At 31.9% G+C, this 15,339-nt stretch overlaps 1 protein-coding gene across 5 annotated transcripts in view; it reads left to right on the top strand.

Moving 5' to 3' along the window:
• LOC148614608 (uncharacterized) overlaps window positions 1-15,339 on the top strand; it is a 30,189-nt gene that overhangs the window by 11,587 nt on the left and 3,263 nt on the right. For 2 of the 5 annotated variants that reach the window (XM_088588806.1, XM_088588804.1), the window contains 8 exons: window positions 3,199-3,359; window positions 5,038-6,902; window positions 7,847-7,946; window positions 9,071-10,039; window positions 10,539-10,670; window positions 11,203-11,274; window positions 11,859-11,956; window positions 12,594-12,641. In XM_088588806.1, the coding sequence (XP_088444932.1) occupies window positions 3,199-3,359; window positions 5,038-6,902; window positions 7,847-7,946; window positions 9,071-10,039; window positions 10,539-10,670; window positions 11,203-11,274; window positions 11,859-11,956; window positions 12,594-12,641 (3,445 nt within the window). Of the gene's footprint in view, window positions 1-3,198; window positions 3,360-5,037; window positions 6,903-7,846; window positions 7,947-9,070; window positions 10,040-10,538; window positions 10,671-11,202; window positions 11,275-11,858; window positions 11,957-12,593; window positions 12,642-14,271; window positions 14,295-15,339 lie in introns of all 5 variants that reach the window. The other 3 variants (XM_088588807.1, XM_088588808.1, XM_088588805.1) reach the window with 3 other exon arrangements.

The raw sequence follows: 15,339 nt of genomic DNA on the forward strand, positions 1-15,339 counted from the left end.
TTTTTTTCATTTTTTTGGAGGGGGAGGGGGAGCTGATTTTGATATATAAAGAACAAACCTTTTTACCTAGAAAGATATTTTTTTTACTATAAGATAGATAACAGTGGATTTGATAAGAGGGTAATATTTGAAATCTTAGTTTTTTATATTTTGTCATCTTAATCAAACAACCAATTACAGGCAATCCACCTAGTTACAAAACATTCCACACAATCATTAATGGGACTTATGATAGTTGTTATGTAATTTTTGTGCAACAAAAATAAAATCTGATTAAATATTAAGATTAAAATAGTTATACATATATATTACTCCATTATGCCAATAAGTAATTAATTCATGTCTTAGTCAATGTTCTGTCATCAAATATATATTCTGTTGATCAATCTCTGTTTGTATTGTTACCAGTTTAGAGCCTAAGATTACACAACAATTGACTTTATCAGTTAAACAGGTTATATTTAATGTAAACTCAAGAATAAATCTTTGAAGGGTTTAGTAGACTCTAGTAGGAATTGGTGAAGGGTTTTAATGCAAGCTGACTCTAGTAGGAATTGGTGAAGGGTTTTGATGTAACTTTGGTTTATATCCTTGAAGGTTTTTAATGGAAACTAACTCCAAAACAAATCCTTGAACTATTTAAATGGTATACTTGGCTTAATGCCTCTACATGTGCATTACCTTTATAAAGGATAATTTCCAACTTGTCCTGATAACCTGCTGTGTTTTTATAGAAAAAGTTGGAATCCATCAACATGGACTTTCATAACATAAGGATAAGCTAGTGTTCTGCATTGTGAAGTGTTCACTTAATCTTAGTACAGCTCAGTTAGCCATTTATCCCCACAGTAGATCACAATATTCCACACTCAATTTCAAAAGTTGATTTTTTTATAGCATTGTACAGGAAATGCTTATGATACTAAATCTTGATCTTACAGTAATTGACAAGAGGTAAACTCTCTATTCATGTTACCCCTTGTGGTTCATCTTTAATATCACTTACTGTGTGTAACCAAATGCTTCTAAAAGAGATGATAGAAATTTTACTATGAACATTTTTGTGATTTAAGATACCTGTACAAATTTTTGTATTTTCGAGCTTCGGTTATAATTAATATTAATGATCATCATAGCATTTAATATCCCACATGTCATGAGTAAATCATTTTTCAAATTTTTTAATCAAGAGGTATATTTTTCTAAATATCTTTAAAACTTGTTGTTCTAAGAAAAGCTATAATTTACGCTAGCTTCTATTTAAAGAATTTTATCAGGTTTTTACTTAGTTGCCTTTTGTGGTGACAAACAGGATGTCTTACACTGGATGGTTCATTGATTTGACAGCTCCAACAAACCATTGATAAATCATGTATCCATGAACAGAGATGGTGTAATTGTAATCGTTAATCAGCTGTAATTGATTAGATTTCTTCAAGTAGTCATTGTAATCATTAATCAGCCAAAAATCTGATTACATGTAATTTAATTTAATCAATTACTTTTCATGATACTCTGTAATTCTGATTACTTTATGATTACACTGGAAATATTAAAGCCTCAAATGGTGTCGATGGATAATGCATTCAATACCAATAACAAAAACAAAAAGAGTAAAATGACTGTTAATTTGTGTAAATTTTTCATTTGTTTTTTCTTCCTTTTTTGTGATGATATTAGAAAATGTTAATTCAATACCAACAAGCAAACAAAATCTAATTATTCTAATGAAAAAAATGTTTGTAAGAGCTATCAAAAGATCATATACAATTGTTGTAATGAATTTGATAAGAAGTACAAAGGGTATATTAAATTTTATCCTCTCATTGCAAATGCCCTTGGCTAAAAGGGGAAAATATTCCCACCAAACCGATGCAGACTTTAATTTTAAACATTTCAAAGATTGATGATGATCAAGTGCAATGGTTCTTAAAAATTCAAGTGAAAGTCACAAATTATTATATTTAGCTGATACATATTTTATAGATCTATGTGGTTTAGTAAATTGGTAAAGTTGATGTTCTACTATTTTAAAAAAAATAATAATATTACCTGTTAAATTCAAAGAATTTAAGGCCTTATGAAAAATACAAATAACATAAACAAAATGTTCCAACCCTTTCAATTAATTCATAGTTATTTGCAAATTCATTGTAATCAGATGTAATCATGATTAATTGCCAATGTAATCATTGATTTAGTCAATTTCAGAAATGCAGTAATCATTAATTTAATTTAATTATACATTTGACAAAGTAATTGTAATTTAATCAATTACATTGAAAGTAATAAGGCCCATCTCTGTCCATGAAATCAGATACCTCAACTTGACTTTACAGTAAATGTCTTTGATATAAAACAACTGTACGAGGACTCAAAGCGTGAATAAAGTAATTTTTGAGTCAAAATGAAGGTACAAGTGACAATTTACACAGAGAATTTTTATTTTACCAAGAACGACACAGCTGACTCATTCGGAACCTGTCAATCTCCTTCCACTCAATATTTCTGGATGTTTAATGTTGTCATGACATGATATCAAATAAATAGGATATAATTTGTACAATTACATAGACTAGAGTTTATATTCCTGTGTTGTTTAGGATTTCACACTTGAAAAAAGCAATAATCATTAGATATAAAAGAGATTGTCTATTTGTGATGGACATACTTTGGTTGCTAGAGTCTGATTCATGTACGTAGGCCTAGAGAATGGATTATAGTGGATACCAAGTGTATGTAAAGGATCTTGTTATATTATTGAAAATCCTTGTATCCCACATGTTAGGGTTAATCTGTGTACAGAATGGGTTGAATTCACATACACAGGTTTAACAGACCATAGTGTTCATTAAAATGTCCCCTTTTAGAAATTTTTCTGTTGTGTGGGGGTTCTAAAAATGAACTGGGGGTTTACATATTTATATATTCTGCCTGTTCTTCTTTATCACTTTAAAGTCTGTTATACATGCAGGTCCTAGATAATATGACAAAATGGTCAAGCGACCCTTTCAAGTAACTAAAAATGGAATAAAAGATAAAACAGTAACTTGTTAGTGACTTTGCAATTGGAACATTTCATTGTTAAAAAATTACAATGTTCTGATTAAGATATTGCATTTGCTTGAATTTAAATACCTACAAAAAAAATCATTTAAAGAATTTATGGCTTAAAATAGATTTTTTTTTGTATTTTAGAGCTCAGGCTGTGAAGCGTAAATTGGAAGCACAAAGAGAAGAAAAACGAAGGCAATCAATCCTAAATCGACGTAGAGAAGAACAAAGGGAAGCGACTGAGAAGTTTCAACGTTCTCATGTCAGTAGCCGACCATCCAGTAAAACCAGCAACAGTAGTAGTGGTAATAATAGTTTTAACATGAATCATAATTGTAAAGAAGACAGGTGATTGGTTGAAGCAAACACAACCAATAAACAAAACTTTTTCAATTTCTTAGAAAAAAAAAGAGTTTCAACCTAAACAGTTAAAAGTGTATTAATGGAATCACCCTGGTAAAACAAATTGTGTAGTTGATTTCACTACAAGTTTTAAGAGTAAATCAGTCATAAATAATGACATTGTAACCTAGAATTACATTGTGACATCATACCTTATGACAATTTGATACACACAGCTTTTTGTAAAAAAATAATTACTGGTGGGGTATATACAGTTAAGGTGGTATATACAGTTAAGTATAATAAAGTTGATTGTTTGTTTGTTTGTTTGTTGGGGTTTAATGTCTGAGCAGCAATATTTCAGCTATATTCAGACGATGAACATGAAATTGATGATAAAATGAACATGAAATGATGATAAAATGAAAAAGGGATGGGACACAAGGACAATGGGGTCGACAAATTTTGATTGCCACTGGAAATAGGGAGAGGTGGGTAGGGTCGGGCAATTTAGCCTCCTGTGGCGGAGCCCTATGGTTCCTACTATGGGAGAATATCACAGTAGGGTTCTTTAACGTGCGAGGAACTTGGCATCTTTCCCAACACGGTGCACCACTATGGTTTGCGGTCAGGTTTTTCCGTATTATAACCTGACAACCCCAGCATGTAACACGCCAGGGGTACCCCATTCCACCACCTGGGGCACACATCCCAGTTGCTCTGTGGGTAGAGCACCCCAGCCCCCTGGCTAAGGTTGTGAGCACTATTTAGTCGCCTTTTACGACAAGCTTTGTGCTGCTGCAGGCCTATTCTTTTAACACCCGGACCTGCACGGGGCTAATAAAGTTGATAACTATTTCAATTTGAAGCCATTATACTACTTAGCAACACACAAAATACAAATGAATACATGTATGATAGCAATATGATATAATATATAACATTTTTCTGTATATTTTTGAGTATCCTAAAATTAGTACAGTTTGTGCAATAAACACAATTGTCTCTTTGAAAATGGAGGAAAAGTGTTAACAAATGATTGGGACACAGAACATCATTCTACACCTACATACAATGTATCTCACATTCCTTGATGATAATTGCCAAAAAAACAAAAAATGAAAAAGAAATGAATCCATGGATGTAAATCATTCTTTGTTGAGTGTATAAGTTATTGTCAATTTATTCACAAGTAATTCAATAGGTTTTGATGCAAATTATGGTCTGTCACTGATAGAACAAATTATTAATATTTGATGATCAAAATCTTATGCCTACTGATATTTCATTACTTCAAATATTTTTTACCAGATTTGATTCATGAATTGTAAGATTGGTTTATTGAAAGTTATATTAGAAGCTAAATGATCATATTAATTATTGGTTCTATCAAAAGTAATCACATTCCTCTTTGTGAATAATTAATTGATTACAAGTAGACCATTAAAAAGACTCCAAATGAAATTTGAATAGTTACACCTTGATTGATAATTTATAGGCATTCTGATACCTTGATAATGAACTTTGATTTTTTTTGCAGTATCATTTTTCTAGCTATTTTTATAAAACATCTATATTTGTATATTTGATACTTGCACATTGATTAGGTGTGAAGTATTAACTTTAGATATTGTTTTTTAGGGAAAAGGTCTCCAAAACAACACAGAACCTTAGAGGAGACATTAAAATTAGTCCGAGGATCATTATCTGGAGGAAAACAGGGTGCCAAACATCATTCCTCGCCATTCAGTACTCAGTTATACAGTCCTGATCCTTTAAATCGACCTTATGTTAACAAATACTCTACATCAGGTCATCAGTCAGCTGACAAACACCATGACAACAGTCAGAACTATCTCCATAACAACAGTCTACGGAATCTTAACAATAGTCGAAGTTTATTTGAACAACAACTTGAAAAGCAGCAACAACTTCTTGTCGATCAACAACAAAGAACATTGAATGAATTTAATGATGCAATAAAGCAGGAAATAGCCAAAGATCGAGGAGTACATGGTTTTGATGTTGAATCTGGAAATCAGAATATTCAACGATCAGAGAGTCTTTCAAGTGTTGACAGCTTGGAAGATTCAGAGGACTCATTACGACGGAGTTGTGATTTGACTAATAATAATGATAATGAGCCGACAGTGACTGATACAAATCAACAATTCATTAATAAGTACAGTACACGGAATGATCTAAGTAGTATAAATGGTCATCATAGTGGATATGACAGGAATATATTTGAACATAAACAGGGTTCTCCTATTAATATAGTTCCTCCTTATAGGGCTCAGGACAATGGCCATTATCAAGCAGTACAAAATAATATTGAAAATGGGTATAAAAGAGAAACTCAAACTTATGTAAATGGGAAGATTGACTCTTACGATATAAATTCAACTGTTTCAAATAATGTACCAGTTGCAGAAAATTCTACATCTAAGCCAGCTGCCGATAGGCCCAAAGTTCAACTTAGGGCTTGGGCAACTCCTTCACCTGTAGATTCAAGTCACCGCCAACAACAAGAGATAGTATCTCAGAATTCTAGTAGGATGGTTACAAATTCAAATTTGTATACTCAGCGCAGTACACTGACAAATGTTACTTCGACAACAGCCTTCACTAAAGGGACCAATAGTACAGGCCAGCAATATACACAGAGTAATACAAATATTACTAATGGTAATAGTAATGATCATGTGACAAATGGGGTAGGAATGCCAAAACCTCAAGTTGTGACACTGAGAAAACCCTCAGAAACATCTGGCAGAAATCTGGAGTTTTTAGAGACTGTCACCAATGATATTGTAAGTGACCGTAGCGATCAGACTTACGAAGATAATACCACTACTAGTACACGACAAGAGCCACCACCAAGTAGAGTTCCAAGGCCTGTAACTGTTGTAAAGAAAGTTATTCCCAGCAAGCAAATAGCTGTTCCAAGCTCCCCTACTACAACTATACCTTCTAGCTTATCTAACCAAATAATCACTAGTGCTAAAACAACATCTACTCCTGTCACACAACCAATTGTTGTTCTGTCTGTATCAAAGGTTGATACTAAAGGAAGTGAGCAGAAATACAGTACATCTGACCCTAATATACCGAAACTTCAGGTGTTGCCAGGTAGTAAGTTATCTGTTCTACCTGACAAACCTGTTATGACACCAAAACAGTTTTCTGGTCAAGGTCAACTGAAGCAGTCATCGGTTCAAGATCAAAGTCAAGGTCAACCAAAGCCAACTATCAGTAAACATAAAGCACCTGCTTCACAGACCCAGAAATCAAAAGATGACAGTGAATTGGAAACTGTCTCAAAAGCAAAGTTAGAAGACATGGATTCAGGGAAAGTAAAAGGGATATTGAAAAGGCCTGGAATATCCAAACTTCCTGTAGCTGGAACAATGAAGAGGGCAGGATCAACTGGGAGCATGAATATCAAGGACAGTCTGGAAGTGGCCAAATCTCAACTACTGCATGAAAAAGAGAAACATAATAAGGTGGGTTTAAATTAGGACTACACTTGATTGTTGTGATCATTATGATAGTTAAATTGTGATTTGGAAAAAACTCGTCAGTATAGGAAAAAGATGAATACTCACACTTTGACTTCATGCTTTAAAAGAGAGGGAAATAAGGCCAACAAATTCAGATTCATATATATAAAAATAAATATAATTTAAATATGGAAGTTATAACTTAATTTGATATCTGATTTGACGGATACAATAAAGTACCTGCATTTGTTTTATATACATATACAAATCTTGCACCTCATCATCTATAAAAAAAGCTGGGTTAATGTGTTATTTTAGAAACATTTTGTATAATAATTATGGTTTAACATTAAAAATTTTTTATAACTGTCACATCATGCCAAAAATGAAGGATGTAGGTACATGTATTAAGTATCATTGTAAAACAACAATAGAAGACAATTGAAAGGTTTTTTTTTAGCAAATAATTATGCTTTTTTTATCTATAGACACATTTTTCTACCTGTATCTTTTAAATAATAACAATTTATATAACAGAATTACAAATGACTTTGCAACACTGAACAAACTATAGATAGTGGTTATTTTGAGTTATACTAATAGAATAATGAATTGGAAAGAGTGAATAACCATAATATGATCATGAGTGCCGAAGAACGCATATATTTAAAGATTGTGCTAAACTTTCAAATCTTTCACAATAACCAATTGATTATCCTATTTAATACATGTATATAGATTTCGTCCATTATTCATTGCTTTTTTTAACACAAATTTTATTTGTGAACAGGGGATTGATATTCATGTTGTGACATTTTGGCGGGAGAATGTCAGAGAGTGAAATTACCAAATTTATTTCACAGTGTGAATTATCGAAATTTATTACACTGGGTACATTTGATAAAACACTGCTATCTTTATAATAAATATACTTATTGTGATTTCAGCCCAAGAAGAAATCAGTTCGTTTTGCCGACCTGCGGTACTCTGATGATGCTGAGGAGGAAATGGAAGATGAAGATAAACTGTTTACTAAGAGAATCGCTGGTAATGTGTTATTAAGTACATTGAAATCTTATGGGAAGGGAAAGTTAATTCACAAATTATAAACACATACTCTTGTGTTCAAGTTGCAGATCCTTTTTATGGACCTCAGAAATTAAAGTGAATGAAGCACAAGGTTGTGGTCATTTGTTATCTCTGTAATTACTGAAGCTGAGTCAATGAGTCAAAATAATTTCTTTTATAATATAAACAAATGAAGATGCTGAAACTAAGTTAATGTGGTATTGAAGATTATATCCTTGTGCCATCATACTCCAGTTTAGCATGGAAATTTCTAAAGTCAAAGTGCAACATAATGTACAATTTCCTTAAAAATTTTACTTGTTTAAATTAGTTACATGGTTAAATCTGGAGAAAAAAAAAGATTATTAGTTTAGGGACATACGGCTGGCGACAGGGGCTTATATATCCATGCATTAGTTTGATAAGTTTTTTTTTCAGATTCTTTTCAAATTTGAACATATTGTTTAATGTAATAAAATAAAGGTCAAGTTCACATTTACAAATATTTTGTTGTTTTGAGTGGAGGCCATATTTGTCCGTTTGGGAAAATCCAGTTTGTCGTCACTTTGACAGCCTAAAGTATCTAAATAATAGAGAATTGGCATGTGCTTGTAAATATTGATGGAAAGTTGATTCTTGCCATAGTGGGTACATGCTTAAGTTCATGAAACAAACAAGTGAAGCAAACAGAAACTGATTTTATGATTATGAGTTTAGGAAATGGTACATGAAATTAAGCTTCCAAGTGTTAATATCCTATTTGTATAATTTTGTCCCTCGCTGCCAGGCAGAAGGAGACATATAAATACTGGTGTCCTTGTGTCCTTCTGCTGGAGCATGCTTGGGTGCATCTGTCCTTTTGAACTTGTGGATGTAACTCTTTGGAAAGATTTTGCTGAAATTTTGTAGGATTGTAAGTTGGCATTTGTAGTTGATGATCATATTAGGCCATCATTTTGATTCAACAAATATTGCAGGAGTCATGGGACTTTTGCTTTTCAACTTTTTTTTTTGTGATAGCGGGTAACAAATAGCTACAAGTTGCTTGTTACATGTATATTTATAAGGTGAATGTTAAACTGTTTACAATATTATTATTACAGTTCACATAACTCCTAAGAAGAGACCATATTCTGCCAAGCCTAATCTACAAACTAATGAGACTGAAACAACAGTTAAACCACAAAGTCGTGTCAGCAGTGCTGGATCACAAAAACACAAATCAACGATACGACCACAAGCTACTGCACATATTATTACACATAACACTCCTGTTGGAAATAAAGAAAACACTCAACCGGATAAACGAGTGTCATTTGTCAATAACAATTTTATGTCAAAAGTTCCAGTGACTAACTCTACGAAAAATACAGTATCACAATTTCAGCCTGCTTCTACTGAAGTAACTATATACACTGTACCTGGTGCTAGATTGAATTATGCCACATCACCCTCAGTTTCACTACCTCAGAAACAAGAAATGGCTATTAATGGTTACAATCAACAGCCAACCATGAGCAATGCTCCACCATCACAGGGCATGACCAATGGGATGTATCTTGAAGGACCAGTGTATGACGAGAATGGAATGAGAATTGATCGCACACCAACTGATGATGAGATAAACTTTCTGTGGGACAAGGTCAGAACATGCTTACAAAGGACTCCTGCCCCTGCCAACAGCCCAGTTTCTGACCCAGTTAAGCCACCATTCTTTGAACAGCCTACTGCACCTAGGCAAGCAGCACAAGTGTCACATACCATCATAGATGGCGCTGCATTAGGGCAAATGGCATCACAGGCACGAATTACAACTTACAACAACTCTAATCTTCAAAGTGGTCGTAAAAGCGCTGATCCAAATGGCTATCAACGAAGGCATGGCCTGCTTCAAAGACAGAAGCAACAAAACCCTTACAGTCTGAACAAGGGAGGTAACAATTCACCTTCCCAACAACCACAACAGCAGCAGCCACAGCAGAGAGAGATCATCACATATCATGGTCCAATGAACAGTAACTTAGAACCTCAGCAGGGTAATCCACAGTATCAGCCAAGGCAGGATCTTGGAGGTTAGTTACATGTGAATTGTCCTTTAATTATGATAAGTTTTAAACTCTTTGATATTTTAAAAAAGCTTTTATTTCTTGGTATTAACTTATGTGGTGATTCAATCAGGTGACAGGTTATTAAGCAATAGCTGCTATAATTATTTATATTGTTTGGGTGCATTCTGTAAGGGATTTAATTTATTGAGTTGACGGACCCACAAAAGCCTCAAAAACTAGAAAATAATACTTTTATAATGTACATTTATACAGAGATTTCCATTAATCTATGTTACAGGAGTGGATATAGTACCCTTTTCATATTTTGTAATAAATAAACGATGTTGAATTTAACCAACAGTTTTGATCATGACCTAGATTCCATTGAATATATTGAAAAAATGGTGATTGGAGATAGGTGAATACACAATCCTATAACCCTTTATAACAAATTGATCTACTGGTATAAGTACTCAAGGCCTTACATTAAGTCTTTTTTTTCAAATTATCACTTTTTTTTCAGCTGGTGATAGTATGACTGCATTTTTGATGGCTGAACAGTTAGCCCAACAGTCAATGTCAGAGAGCCAAATTAACCATACTATCAATGATGTACAGGGCAAACCTATCAGTGCTAACAGACCTGCCCCTAATGGTATGTTTGTATATCAATTTTGTAGCTGTATCATCATTTAGCTGGTAATTTGGAAGGTGGTCAATCCTTTGACCTATTGACAAAATTTCTCCTGGGCCTTGGTTCATTGAAAAATCTCGAATTTTCCTTGAATCTTCACTTTCATGCAAGTCAAAAGTTTACTTGAGGGAGGATTTGAGGAAATTTCAATTTGAGACTATTTATGAAGCCAGCCGCTGAACTATGAATTGTAGAAAATTTTAACAGTATCAATAAAATAGATTTTAAGCATTTAAAAATGAAGCAGAATCACATTAGATTTGTTAGTTATATATTTTTATAGGCAAGATGGGATGGAACTGAAGTATAGGTTTCTGGTAATTTTGAAAAAAAAAGACCTGAATCAACATAATATTTTTGTATTGAATGTATATTATCCCTCTTCAAATGATTTCAATAATGCAGAATTATTTGATACCAAGAGAATTTTATGAAATGAGATGCATGTTTCTTTTTATGTATTTGTCAACTATGTTCCATTGTTTATTTGTAGTACCTTCAGCCTTATCTATTGAGGAGAGAAGACTTCTGGAATCTTTGGATAAACTGAATGACCAGCTAAAAAGTTTGTATATATGATATTATAGCGCAACCTGATTTACATTTGTAGAGAACAACATCAAATTAAGATAAATTTAAATCAGGCAGCCTTCAAAAAATTACAAGCATGTATATCTGTAGGGTGTAATGCATAGGATTATTTTTTATCACATGTTGGTATGAGAATACAAGTAAAATATGATGATGGAAAAAAACGAGGTTTAAACTCTGTTTCAACAACAATGAATGATTTTGAAGGCAGGTAAGTGAAGAAAAGTGAAAGAATATACAATTACTTGAGCATTTACATGATTATTGTAAAATTGTCACACTGAATGTTTTTATTTTTAACTTTTCAATGACATGTAGCTGAATCTTGTATATGAAATGTTGAGATATAAGATTTGAAGTTAGTCATACACATACAATGTGAGTTTTTGTTCCACTCTGGAAATCAGTCTGTTATCTTTCACTGTGGACATTTTTAATTTGCTTATGAATTTTGCCAATGTCCCTATTTTTTTACGTTGTAAAATTAGGTTTGTTTACACATTATACAGTAAAACTTTATGTACTTAATCTGGTTTTATATTAGTGAAATTGATGTAGTTTCAGAGTTTCCAGGACCACTACCTCAACAGGCTCCACCTCCTCAGCAAGCTCCGTCCCAACATCAAGCTGCCCCCAAACCACAACATTATGTACATGTAAGTATGATGACTTATGACAATGCATGTTACACTGTGTTTATAAACCACTTACTATATTGTATTCAGAAACACACTTGACTGTGTTTGGTATTTACAGAGATTGTTTGTTAGACTGTTGGTCATTCTTCCAATCTGAAAGATAATAAACTTGAAAAAAATATAATAAGGCCAAATGTATTTAATTTCTTGGTTCTCAAGTCTTCACTCATCCCTTCAAAGGGTTTCTTACTAATAATTTTTAATAAAACAGTTTCTCACTTGAATTAGGTATTAAAAATAAAAGAAGTTTTTCAGTTATTATATTTAATAAACAAAGGTCTGATAACCAAGAAATTTATCTTAATGGCCTGACAATTTGATTAGTATTATTTTTTCCATTAGTAATATTTTAAAATTCAAATATTAATTCGAAGAATTGTGGTGTTCGATTTTTTTAAAAATTATTTCAATATGTCATCAGTTTTAGACAGGGTAGTCAAAAGTGGGTTTCATTTAGAAGCTGCTTGATAAAATAAATTTTGCTTTCAGAATTGAATAGCTTTTAATTACCTAGTTTAATCATAGAACTACATTCAGGCTACAATACTTGTGTAAATAAAATAAAAATATAATTGTGGTATATATTTTCTTCCAGCCATCATCTTATTTGAGCTCTTACACATTGTATAATCTGAATTCCAACGTAAGAATTTATGTACTGGCGTTTATACTGTTCTGTTCAATGTATATCCATCCAATCTTTAAACTTTAATCTGAATTCCAAATCCTCATTCATTAAGGCTTTTTCTGCTGTTCAATTAATTAATGGATGTACATAATGAATCAAATGTGATGGAATGTAAACATAAATTTTCAACTATATGAATAGTTTACATATTTAACTTGAATTTTATCTAGAAATATAACTATTTTGGAATTATATGTATGTCTAGAAAAAGCCATTATCACTTCTTAACTTCTTTTTATTTTTTATTATAATCAGAATACTAACCTTCTATGGCATGCTTCCATATTATATTAATTGCTAATTTGAATATCTGGTTAAGGACTTTCTTAACAACTAAAACTATTTGTCTAGTAAATAAATAACAATGATAAGAAACTAATTGATGAATTAAAATTTGCACCAAGTTATTCTAAATGTTCCTCAAAATTTGTGAGTTGTTAAATGAAAGCTAATGTACTAGAAGTAACAATTATGTATCATACCACTCATTATGATTTCAAAATATCTGATTGTTTTGTTGACTTATGAATTGGAGAAATTATTATTATTTTTTTTTAAAACTTGTAATGAATCTACATGAATGTACATCCCTGTTTTTTTCTATCATAGTTATATCATAACTTCACTTTTCTTCATTTAATAGTGAAGTTTTCTGGCAAACCTTAAGATTACCAAAGTCTTAAAGGTTTAAATCACTATGAAATCTGTCTAAACTGACTTCTGAATAAAGCTGATTCCAATAAATAGCAGTTGTCTTCTGAAGTTCCATCTTATTAGTATTAATTCATTTCAGACCTATTTATTCCAACCCCTATTAAACTATACAATATGATACGAAAACTTTATTTATACTCAACGTCAGTTCAAGCCCATTTTCGATTTAATTCAAATTTTCTTCAGCCGTTCTTTTATCAAGGCAGAGTTGTCTTTATTTTTATTTGTTATGCGTTTCTCATTTTATAAAAAAAACCAAACGTCAGTACTTACGATTGATGTGCACAGTCAAAAAGAATTTAGTAATTCCTTACGAGAAACTGCATTGTAATTCTGCCATTTTTGTTGCTAAGTGCAGATTGTTGACAAAATACTGATAATTGTATTTTTTAATTTGTATGTGGAAAAAAGTAATTTCTCACGAATTTGAAAATAAACAATTATTTAGTAGGAAAGATAACCTTCAGAATAATTTTTAAGGCAGTAAATCTTTGTTTTTGTCAAAATACCGAAAACCGTCTTGGTAACAAAATCATGGCCGATTTGAAAATGTAAACATTGTGATCTTAATTTAAAATGTCATTGGATCGGAACAATTCACATTTTACGGAGAAGCCATTTTTTGATATGAATGAGCAAGTTATTTAACACATTTTAAATATCGGTAGGTGTCAATAAAAATGTAGACCAATTTTTATTTAGAATTTGAATGTTATATTTGTAACGCCGAATATATACTTGATACAATTAATCTTTCAGTCCTAAGGGAGTTCAGTATAGACAGGTCTCACTGTTCTTTAACATATATATTCTGTCTGATCACCTGTCACTGTGTATAATAACCACTAACCTGTACTGTCTGATTGCACAGAAATCCAGGAGGAAACGATAAGAGTAAGGCTTTCTGCACTGTAAACAGGGCTAGGTTCAGTCTGTGTGTACATATGTTTTATGTTTTGCATGGTATAGTAGATGTGTGTCTGCATGATGTGGCAGTGTGAATCTCTATTTTTGTTGTAAATCAGTGAATAATTTCTTTATGTTGTACATTAAAAAGGGGAGGTACAAATTTATTGATTAATTCTGTTACCTAGGTATAGAATTCATTCTTAAGGAAAACCTGATAAAAAACCTTTATGTAAATGTGCATTTTGAATAATCTGTTGAGAAATCCACCATTGCTTTTATCTTTTATTTTCAGTATTTTTTAAACATTTTAAATGGAAAGTATTTATATGTTCTGTTAATTGTTTTAAAAAGGAAAAAAAAATAAGAGTGTATGGGATCTAATATATTGTTTTTATTTAAATATGACTGCCTGGTGTCTGAATTGTGTGCACTTTATTTTTGCATGAAAATTGATGCATTGAATTAAGTTCAGATGAATTACTTTCATGACAATGAGCAAACTAGTAAAACTAATGATCTTATGATAACGATAAGAGAGATTCCCTTCTGGAAGTTTTAAGGGTTTGCAGTAACAACTTCAAAACAATACACTTTGCCTTATATTACAATGCAAATTCTTGCATGCTGTAGTTACTGAATACACAGAATTGTGTTTACAAGTTTCATGATGCTTAATCTCAAGGACATTTTTGGGTCTTTCCATGTAAACATCAGACAAATCCAATGATATGGATGGCACAACATATTTTTTCCCTCTGATTTTTTTTGTTCCAGTGTAATGTTTATATCATATGTTTATCAAATAGTATAAAGATTTTTTTAATTGACAATGGATGACTCAGACATAGGTTTTAAAGTTCCCTTACAAAGCAACCAAATTTTGCAAAAAATAAAAGTTATCTGCCTTCAATGAATTTCAGAAGTTTCTTTTGATTTATTTCTCTTTAACTGTTGTAGTTGATCAAAAACCATCATTCAACTTTGAGGCAGGATGGAGGCATTTATAAATGAAATGAATGAGCATTTTTTT

This window comes from Perna viridis, chromosome 6 (assembly GCF_037379345.1).
Source record: "Perna viridis isolate PV_CMFRI_1.1 ecotype Kerala chromosome 6, ASM3737934v1, whole genome shotgun sequence".
In the NCBI taxonomy this organism is placed as follows: Eukaryota; Metazoa; Mollusca; class Bivalvia; order Mytilida; family Mytilidae; genus Perna; species Perna viridis.